At 36.7% G+C, this 11,556-nt stretch overlaps 1 protein-coding gene across 1 annotated transcript in view; it reads right to left on the bottom strand.

Moving 5' to 3' along the window:
* Positions 1–292: 292 nt before the first annotated feature.
* LOC123655571 overlaps positions 293–11,556 on the bottom strand; it is a 71,627-nt gene continuing 60,363 nt past the window's right edge. Inside the window, exons 5-11 of the mRNA XM_045591339.1 lie at positions 5,509–5,696; positions 5,104–5,236; positions 3,972–4,102; positions 3,596–3,877; positions 2,972–3,271; positions 2,346–2,581; positions 293–1,955 (exon numbers count right to left, since the gene is read on the bottom strand). Coding sequence (XP_045447295.1) covers positions 1,739–1,955; positions 2,346–2,581; positions 2,972–3,271; positions 3,596–3,877; positions 3,972–4,102; positions 5,104–5,236; positions 5,509–5,696 — 1,487 coding nt within the window. The 3' untranslated portion in view covers positions 293–1,738. The remainder of the gene's footprint in view (positions 1,956–2,345; positions 2,582–2,971; positions 3,272–3,595; positions 3,878–3,971; positions 4,103–5,103; positions 5,237–5,508; positions 5,697–11,556) is intronic.

Here is an 11,556-nt window from a genome sequence, read left to right as displayed (position 1 = left end):
AATATTTACGAAAAGGGCAACAGTGTTAGCTTCAGTACCCTAATATTAGTATCTTAAGATTTAATTGGTAATTTTTTTAATATTCATTTGGAAAGTTTTAAGGCTTGAACCGTTACGCTAGTCTTACCAAGCGGCATAGAAAAGATAAAAGTTATCTCGTCTGAAAAATATCAAAAACGGTAAACAAAACGCAATATAGTTGTTATACTAATATTTAATATATTTTAAACTTAAAATATAATTACGAATAATTCACATAAAGGTAGAGGGTTGGGGAAATAAAAGAAAAAGGTTGAAGTATATTCAGATACTTTATTTTTTATTAATAGACATTCTCCTAATCACGTAGTGTTTATTTTCGCTTACAATTCATAATTTGGAATGGTATTATTCATATTGTTTAGCTTAAAATTAATTACAACATATGTTGCCCGAATTATCTGACACATTCAAAATTACGGGCTTACTTAAAATCATAAGGAACATAACAAAGAGTTAAGATGAATGAGACTCTTTGGTTTGAATATCGCTTTATTATGTTAGTGTAGTACTCGTAATCTATTATAGATTAAATGGATTGTGTGACATAAAACTGAAGACATTCTTCAAAAGCTTCGATCAATATAAAAAGTAGCATCAAACTTAACCGCTGCTCGCGGTGTCCTTACGCGGACACTCGCGACCTTAAAACTACGTTAATTTTTTCATTGTTATTTGTACATAAAAATAAAAACAATGCCAACAACCATGATAAACTATCATAATAATTAAGTTATAAATATAATAATAGACACAAAACAATACAAAGACTAACTTACAATATTAGCAGACGACTAAATCCGCTACGATTGACGAACGAACGAGGCATCTAAGTATTGATATGAACGCATCGGTTCATTCGAATCAAGCTATCGGAAACAATATGCACCAATAAATATTATTGAAAGAGAAATTAGAAAGACAAGAATTATTTGATGGACTAAAGTAATGAAGAAATTAGGGCGAACTTTAAGGCGAAATTAAGGCGAACATATAAAAAGCAGAAATAAAATCAGTTCTAGGCTAAGATCTAGCAACAGTGTCTACGTATATTAGGATATTTATTGGCGCAAAACACAGGTACTTATAGGTTTTAGTTCAAAATATAGCCGATTCGATAAAATATAGATTAAGGCTAAATTCTGAATAGAAAGCAGACTTACTATAATTGAGTCTAGAATTTATTCCCTTATTTCATTTCACATTTTCATTCACTTACAAGTAACGACACTAAAGTTCTAAGTGATCAAAACCGGAAATAATGTAAGAGCTAAACCCAATAACTAATAACTATTACACATCTTATCCGTTGTAATATCATTGGCGAACAAAAACATATTCATATCACCACAAGCTAATTCCTTTAGAAAGAGCAAACACGTGTGTATACATACTAAAACTACATAAAATAATAATAAGCTCATAAATAATCGGTAAAATCCGTTTTATAAATAGATAATCTTCCGTTACAGGGAGAATTCAAATACGTAGCGACAATTACAATCCTCGAGAAGCTCGAGAGCGAATACTCGTAATCGAACGATCACACCGACCGTCGTACTTCACTGTTCTAAAGTACAAACAAGTTCCGGTTAGGTCCCGCAGTTCCACTAAGACTATTTGACACCGTCCGTCCAGGAGTCGGGCAAGAATATCGTATCCGCGCGTCACGAGCACAAGACTAGTATAGTGTGTCGGTTCAATACTGACGGTCGTCGTAGATGTAGATGGCCTCCCCCGCGGACTCCTTGAGCGGGGGCGGCGCGGGGGGGAAGTCGAGGTCGCCGGGCCGGAAGAGCTTGGAGGCGTTGGGCGCGGGCGAGGCGGGCGCGGGCGAGCCGCTGCCGGGCGAGCCGCCGCCGCGCCGCTTCACGCCGCCCGGCGCCGCCGCGCGGAACGACGAGCGCCGCGCCAGCCTGCCGCACCGTCGTATTTGTTTAATTGGGAACGTACCCATACTAAGTGTTTTTCATAAGGGAGGGGTATAGGTTTTCGTCACGTAGTAGAAGTATCAACACATTATAGATGTGAAGTGTTAACTAATCATAAGTGTGACGATATGACGGTGGATTGAAAGAGTCGATTATCATCACTTCAGCCCATCGCAGTCCATTGCTGCACACAGGCCTCCACAAGTTCGCGCCAAAAATGGCGTGAACTCTTGTGTGTTGCCCATAGTGACCACGCTAGCCACGCGGGTTGGTGATCGCACGGCTGACTTTGTCGATTCGATTATACAGAATAGCAATTTCCCAAACTAGTACTAGTTTTAAGTAAAACTAAAAATTAAATAATAAATATATTACCTCGAAGCCATTTCTTCTGGCGTTTCTTCGATTTCGAGCACCCAGCTGACGGAGTCGTGTTTCTCCACGACTCCCTTGACGGCGGGTAGTGGGGGGGAGTCTGGTGCGGGAGACGAGGCGGGGGACGGGGGCGAATCCGGCGGAGGGGAAGACGATCGCACGGAGTCGCCCGACGACGAGCGTGTGCGCATCGGTGTCCGCTCTATGTATCCTCCACCCGCTAAAAGTGATACCACCTGGTGACAACCAAATTTATATTAATCTTTTTCTATCCTTTCTAAAAAATTTCTTTAATAGTAATATGTACACTGGCCTTTAAAAATATAATAACACGCGATTTATTTCATATTTATTGATTAAGAAATCTTCTTAAGTTTATTTCTTTGCTAAAACAAGAACTCTTTTCATTTCTTCACCACTAAATTACAGCAACTCGTTCAACTACGTCGATAACTCTACTGCGCACATCTTCTCCATTCTCCAACTCACTCAAAACTAATTTACCCCTCTCTCTCATACTTCCCGCCAGTACACACGAACTCAATTCTCCAATCCGCTTAAAACTAAGGTACGTCTTCCTCACACCGACAACCCTACAGCCCTCGGGTTCTCCCTGCGCCACTCACCTGCGACTTCTGCCTGAGCTTGTACCGGAGCTCCTCGTTGAGCGCCGCGGTCCTCGCGGCGTGGTCGCGGTCGCGCGCCGCCAGCTCGCGCAGCCGCCGGTTGTCGTCCCGCAGCCGGTCCGCCTCCCGCTGCCGCGCGGCCGCCCTCTCCCTCAACTCCTCGGCGGCGTGTCGCGCCGCGCACGCGTCTCGCTCCGCGGCCGCGCGGCGTTCTCTCTCAGTCGCGAGCTCGGTGCGCGCGTCGCGTAATGACGCCATTTCCGCCTGCTTCAGTTCGATTACTGCTCGCAGGGATCGCACCTAAAACATATTTAGATATGTGTAAATATAAGTGTGCTCATACAAATACTTATAAAAAAATAAAACTACACATCACTTGGAAATATAATCACATATTCTACACACTACATTAGTTTCTACATCGTTTATCATAAAAAGTTTTTATATGTATAATTTTTAATATTCAAATATACATTAACTAATCGATAAATAATCGGCTAGCTAGTAATGCTCATTTAATAAAATTGGGTTTTTGCTTCGAATGTAAATTAAAATTAGAAAAACAATATTATATAGTTAAAAATCACCAAGAATTGCTTATTACATGAAGTTTAGCTAAATTACCTCCGCCGCTAATTCAGTGGCATCAGAACTTAATTCCTCTTTCGTGTTAATTTGCAACTCATACGCCTCCGCTTCACAGTAAACGGGATCGCAGGCTGCGTCGCACATATTGCACAACGCGTCGCGCGACTCCTCGGTCGACGAGTTGCGCAACTTGTTGCTTCGCTCGATTTCAGCCCGTGCGGCTTCGAGCTGTGCGCGCAAGGTCCGTTCGATTTCACTGTGTGCGTGCAAGCGTGCTCTGCTTTCTGCGACTTCCTGCTTCAGGGTCTCTATTGTACTCTGGAAAGTAATGTTAATATTGTTGTATGATTACTATTAAACTTATTTGATGCGTTCTATACGCTAGGTTAATTAATAATGATTAAGTTTTTACCTTTAACCCCTTCACGTCATTTGCCAACGCGGATACCTCTTCAATGTGAGCGGCTTGTAAACGCGCATTTGCTTCTTCCTTGGATGATACCTCCATCTCTAGCTCTGAGATCTTGCTCAGGCATTCCGCGACTGTAAATTACATACATTAGCAATAATAGTATTTTTAAAACTAAATTGTTTTATAAATTACCAAGTGAATAGTTCTAAAATTAGTAAAAATTTGTTACATGAATAAGTTATAATATGAATATTAAAATAAAGAAATTGGATTTATGATATCAAAATTCTCCTTTAATAACGATATAATTACCTATGTGTTTACCTAAGTATAATTACCAATGTAGATAGACGAAAATATAGTAAAGTTAATACGAATACACATGTTATCGAAGATTACTCATAAATTAACTAGAGACGGAGATTAAAACTTCAAGCGGGATCACAAGACAATCATCAGCTTTCGATTAAAACAAGAATCATCAAAATCGTTACACCCAGTAAAAAGTTATGAAGTATATGATACAACATAGGTAGACGAAAAAACAGTCAAGCTAATACGCATTATTAGATATACCTCAAGAGTGCTTGTCAGATCTTGATTAAATTTAAATGAGACTACATGACAAGCACCGCCTTTCGATTTAATAATCATCGAAATCAGTCCACCCAGTAAAAAGTTCTGAGGTACATAGTAATAAATACAGTCGAATTAAGAACCTCCTCCTTCTTTTTAAATTCGGTAATAAAGTCACAAAATAAGTAAATAAAATTTAGGTGTGTACATATTATTATGAATATACTCGTATATATAAAATGCGAAGTAATCGTTTCAGTAATTACGACACATTCGTGTCAACGTATTAAATGCGATGTTGTTAAGAGCATAGTGCATTATGTGTGACGTACTGGTTAAAATTGACAAGTTAAATTATAATAACAACTAAAATTATAGCTTAATCAAATTACAAAATAAATTTTAAGTTTGTACATATTGAGGCTATAAAATGATTCTTCGTGTCATGAATTTCGTGAAATGAATCGTTTCAGTAGTTATGAGAGATTTGTGTCGAAGTTTGTAGTTGTGACGATGTCTTGAGCACACTACATTGTGTGTCATGTGTTTGACGTACTGGTATCGAGATCCTTTTGCGCGCGCTGCTGGCGATCTCGGTCGGCGCGCGCGGCGCTGTTGCGCTCCGATGCAGCCACCCCGCGCCATCTCTCCGCCTCTTGCCGCCACGTCCCGCTGTTCAGCGCGTCCAACTAGAATAGAACAAATTATTCATCAACAATTTGCGTACAATTAAATTTCTTTCTTAATTGCCAAAAATTGGGGTTATTAAATCTTTAATGCGTTTAATTACACATAATCAATCTAGTTTAAGGTTCTGTTAGATGTCTTTGTGAATACGGATTATTAAACGTTAGGATATATATTAGAATAAATAAATCCCGTACTAAGATGAAGAATCAAACAATATGAAGTTACATTATACTTGCGTTCAAAGTATATTAGTTTAGAATAGGAAACTAACACGAAACACTAAGTACTGCACGAGCACCCCTAATGCTTCAACGCCTTTGCTAGCGTGAGCAAGAGCGGCCGCGTGTTCACGCGGCTGGGCGGGCGGTGTGCTGAGCGGCGCGGGCGGCGAGCGCACTGGCTGCGGCGTCTGCACTCGCTTGCTCCGCGGACCCACTGCAGCCGACACACGCGGAGGCTCTGCAATAAAAATAAATAAACAATTCATTAGCTATCCTGTATAAAAAGCTAACTGTACGAACACCGATACCTATATATATATAATATCAACACGGTATACGTTAGGTATACGTCATCTTCATCTAAGGATATAATTTATAAATTGCAATAAGCAATTTCTTTAATATGAAATCTTCTTTAATAAAATTTTAATTACAACATCAACACAACAAATCATTACTCTAAAATGAACACACCTCATTCCTTTGTTTTTGAATTACAATCTCTTTTCTCACGACTTGGCAGAAACAATAAGACTTCAAATTGTAGGTACAGTAGGATACAATACAGTAAACAGATACGCGAGTTCCCAGCGATGCTATCGAACCTAAGACAGAGGAGCTTCGTGTAGCTGAATCTTTGTACAAACTGTTATTATCTCTAAGACAATCTACCCTCGTCGAAATGGTCTAAACTCGAGGTTAATACAAACTGTTTATACTTTCACGTTCTGTATTAGAAGTTCAGAAAACAATACTCGATAATGTTATGGATATTTCTGAAAATAGAATCACTTAAGACTACAATAGGACAACCAATGCGTTTCTTCTTATATTTGTTTATATGTCAAACGATGTAAGACAACGGTGAAGTCTGAATGAATTGCCTTTAGATCATTATGATTAAAACTTAAAAAAAGAAAGGAGAGATGTAATAACCCTAATAATTTACAATAATGTTTAATTGTGGAATGTTTGAGTAGGTTAATTAATAACTATTGTAATTTAATACGATGCTTATTTATTTATTTATTGATTTTTAAAAATTGAACGATTGAAATTAAACGGTTCGTCAGAAAACTAATTGTTTTTTCTTTATTCAAACAAAGGAACCGCGCATTAGCTGAATGCACCGAAATAACACGAATATTTTCACTAGTTACACATAAGATGAAGAACTCATATTTTATAATGCAACTAGCTGGTAACTGCGTCGTTGACTGCGCTTCATTAGTAGTTATTAGTTACCATACAAAGTTTCATCCCCTATTTCAACTCCTTTAAAGTTCTTTTTTATGATAAAGAGCTAGCCTATACCCTACAGCCTATGCCCTTTCCTAAGGTCTACTCTTTTTCTGTACTACATTTCATCAAAATCCGTTCAATGGTGAAAGCATGAAAGAGTAAAGTAAGCATTTTGAATATAAGTATACATATGAGAGTTCCATCGCCCAACAATTTTTACAACACCATCCGAGGACTAAATTAATGGCCCTTCGTACTATCGCGTAACGTCACGAGGAGAAATCGCCCGCAGCCACATTATTACATTCACGAATAATAATCAACTTACGCACTTTCAACTTACGAAGCACGTAACTTCAAGATACGCCTTTATAGCCAACTTCGTTTGTATCTATTAAGGGCATTAGAATGAAATCCTGAACGACATATTTGAGTAAAAATACATGTTGCACATACTTTCCTCGTGCATTTGCATAACTAATTGGCGTGTTGAAAGTGAGAATTGAATAACTCATACTATATTTGTAATATTACGTCTTTGAATTCCCTTTTCAACTTTTCGTAAAATTTAAATTTTAATTATTCTTTCAAATATTAGAAAAGTATACAATTAGTATTAAACGATGTTGAATCTATTTTTGTCTTTGCAGCTTTTTAACTATTTAGTTTAAAGAATACTGCTGTGAGATTGTCGTTATTTTTTTAAATACTAATAATGTTAGATTATCTATAATATAAAAATGAGTCGCTGAATGTGTTGCTAAGCGCAAAACTCGAGAACGGTTGGACCGATTTCGCTAAATCTTTTTTTAAAATATTCCTTGAAGTACAAGGATGGTTCTTACGGAGAGAAAAATTCAAAAAAAAAATTAAATTTCCTGAAAAAGTCTAAAAATAACACTTTTCTATACTCCCATACAAAAGATTTGTGATAATACTTAAAAGTCAATTTGAACTTTAATACCATACGATAAAGTTTGTGTTAGGCGATACGAAGTTCGCCGGGTCAGCTAGTTAAATATAATTACCATAACCTCGAGAGATTCCCTGTCCTCAATAGTAGTAGTTAAAGTTCGTTTGGAAATCGATTTTCGTCAATGAGTGTTCTGAATATTTATTATATATGTATGTCACTCTCATCCTTTTTTGAAATAATTTAAAAATACGACAGAACGTTTCCCACGCGCTTCATTGACGATTCCTGTTGATGTTCACGCATCACTAACCGTAAGATCCAATGGCGCTCATTTCCGCTTTCATATAATAGATTTTTTAAAAATCTAATCATTACCGTTATTCATTGACATGTAGGTAATTGCATAAGCAAAAATTTTAACACAATACATATGCGACGTAAGGTAAAATAAATTTAACATTTGCTCCGTTATTTATTTGTAATTATAAACATAATTAATCGCTATCTTTTTACACGAATGAACAATTACAACAAGGACGTCTTATAGTAATTTCGTGAATGACTGTCAGAGGGTCAGAAGTAAACAATTCGCCGCGTGGGCTTCAATTGAGAGCGGTGAAACGTCAAATTAACAAACAGACAGGAATGTCATTTTTGTATAAGAGACAAACTCGAATTAAAGCACTTCTTGGAATAAAACATTCGCTTTTGTGCATTTACTATTTTAAAATTTTGTATATGCAAATTTTTATTTCACTTTAAATTGGAAGTCTTATAAATTGTATAAGTAAAAGTTTTGACAACCCTGAATGATTAGAGAATCAACAAAGGCCGAGTGCGCCTACGCAAATATCCACTAAGATGATAGCTGTCACAAAATAATATTAAAAAATTACTTATGAAATAGTTGAATATTGTTTTATTTTTATTTTAATCATAGCAAGTACAGAGAGAAAATAACATTTCGATATTTTCCTACATTTACAGAGAAAAAAATGCGCGGTTAGCTACCGGTGAAATTTATTTTAATAACAATTGATTAAAGTCGTTATTATACAGTCAAGGTTGTCCAGTTCCAGTCAAGTTTATCGAACCGTCTTACTATCCTACATAAAGAGTAGGGTAACGGGTCCCCGTCAACGCGAAATGAATACGAAAACATTAATTTTCATAGAATTACATAAATTAATTCAGAGTAATAATAACCAAATCTTATAAAAGTATTATAATAATACAACATAAAGAGACCTGTAGCTTAAAACGTACTATTTATTACAATAACTGGTAAATAACGGTCTGGTAGCTAACAGTTTCGACGTAGTTTGTATGTATGTACGTTGATATAAGACACCTATGACTCTTAGATGTACCTGCCAGGGCAACGGTCCTGATTTATTTATAAATAAGACGCACTAAGTTAAATATTCCTTACTGGTCGATTTTAAAAGTTTACAAATCTACTAATCTATATAATATATATAAAAGCGAAAGGTCACTCACTCATCACGAAATCTCCGAAACTATAACACCTACAAACTTGAAATTTGGCAGGTAGGCTCCTTATAAGACGTAGGCATCCGCTAAGAACGGATTTTACAAAACTCGACCCCTAAGGGGGTAAAACGGGGGTTGCAAGTTTGTATGAAAGTGCTATGTTTTTGAAGTAAGAGGCTTGAAATTTAAAATGTAAGCTCTATACTATCACTTATAGGGGGTAAACATTTGCTAAGAACGGGTTTTATGGAATTCGACCCCTAAAGGGGTAAAACGGGGGTTGAAAGTTTGTATGAAAGTCCTGTGTTTTTGAAGTAAGAGACTTGAAATTTAAAATGTTCGGTCTTTAGATGGTGAGAAGGTGTTCAAATAATGTATTTTTAGAAAGCAACTCCCGTTAAAATGGGGGATGGTAGGTTGACTCACTCATCACGAAACCTCAGAAACTATAACAGCTACAAACTTGAAATTTGGCAGGTACGTTTCTAATAGGGCGTAGACATTTGCTAAGAACGGATTTTATGAAATTCGACCCCTAAGGGGATAAAACGGGGTTTGAAAGTTTGTATGAAAGTCCTATGTTTTTGAAGTAGGAGAGTTGAAATTTAAAATGTATGCCCTATGGTAAGAAGGTGTCCAAATAATGTACCTTTAGAAATCAACTGCCTTTTGGGGTTAAAACGGGGGATGGTAGGTTGACACACTCATCACGAAATCTCCGAAACTATAATACTTACAAACTTGAAATTTAGCAGGTAGGCTCCTTATAGGGCGAACACTACCGATCCTTATAAGACATTCGCTAAGAACGGATTTTACGAAACTCGACCCCTAGGGGGATAAAACGGGGGTTGGAAGTTTGTATGAAAGTCCTATATTCTTGAAGTAAAAGACTTGAAATTTAAAATGTATGCTCTATAGATGGTGAGAAGGTGTCCAAATAATATATCTTTATAAATCAACACCCTTTTGGGGTTAAAACGAGGTTAGGTAGGTGGACTCACTCATCACGAAATCTTTGAAACTATAACAGCTACAAACTTGAAATTTGGCAGGTAGGTAGGCCGTAGACATCTGCTAAGAACGGATTCTACGAAACTCGACCCCTAAGCGGATAAAACGGGGGTTGGAAGTTTATATGAAAGTCCTATGTTTTTGAAGTAAGAGACTTGAAATTTAAAATATATGCTCTATAGATGGTGAGGAGGTGTCCAAATAATGCATCGTAATATAAAAGAGAAAGGTCACTGACTCACTCATCACGAGAACTCAAAAACCGCTGGATGGTCTATCCATCCAGGTTGGACAAAGATAAAATTTGGCAGGGAGGTAGATTATAGTTAGCAGACGTCCGCTAAGAACGGATTTTACGATATTTGACCGCTAAGGAGGTTTAATTGGGGTTGATAGTTTGTATGAAAATTAAAAATGTGGTGTATAAAGAGGTTTTATAAAATTAACTATTAAATTATACTAAATTGTGCCTTTTAAAAACTGACTCAGTTTGATAAGCATTTTAAGTGACTGAAATAAAAAAAATTGCGTTAAACATCTTAATAGTAATGCATATCTTCATAACCACCCGGACGTAGTCGCGAGCAACAGTTAGTGTATTATAAAACAAAGTCCCCAAAAGCGTATGAGATCGATTCCCTCAAAACCTACTGAACGGATTTTCATGCGGTTTCACCAATGGAGAGAGGGTTTCAAGAGGAAGGTTTACGGAACGGCTAAGCCGATTTTGATGAGAGTTTCATAGGAAGTTTACCGGGAAAACTTTGTGACGAACTGATTTAAACGCGGGCGAAGCCGCGGGCACAGCTAGTATTATTATATACGAAAGCTTGCAAGAATGGATTTGTTACTCTTTTACGCAAAAACTACTTAAAGGATCGTCATGAAACTTGGTATGGAGATAGCTAGAGATCCGGAATCCCGTATTCATTTCCCGGTATCAGAAATAAAGCCGGTAAAACCGGGAGGTGCAGCTAATATATAGTACGATAAGATGTCCAATCATTATAAACGTGAAAAGTACTACTGTAGGTAGAACTAATTTTGTTTAAAGCTTAATTTGATATATATATATACTACTTCTTCTTCTTCTTTAGGGTTAGTGGCTTTCTTACTAAAATATATCTACTAATGCAGCTTCAGTATCCTAAATAAACTGTCAAAACCCGCGACGACTTTTTGAACACTGTGTATCTTTTTCTTTTAGAAAAAACTGGAACATGACAAATTTATAATTCAGAAATATTTCCGTGAAAATGATTAATTTATCATAATTAATTCTAATTTCATAATTCGATTGGGTTTTGAATATAACTGTTTTCTTCTCGTTCGTCCAAACAGTTTTAATAATTTAAATTATTTATATTTTATATCTACTTATGAATCCCAAATAACGTAAATTTTGACCTTTAACATTATTCTTAATGTAACT

This window comes from Melitaea cinxia, chromosome 8 (assembly GCF_905220565.1).
Source record: "Melitaea cinxia chromosome 8, ilMelCinx1.1, whole genome shotgun sequence".
NCBI classification, from domain to species: Eukaryota; Metazoa; Arthropoda; class Insecta; order Lepidoptera; family Nymphalidae; genus Melitaea; species Melitaea cinxia.
The sequence above is the reverse complement of the archived record's forward strand: the minus strand, read 5'-3'. Positions and strand labels throughout refer to the sequence as shown.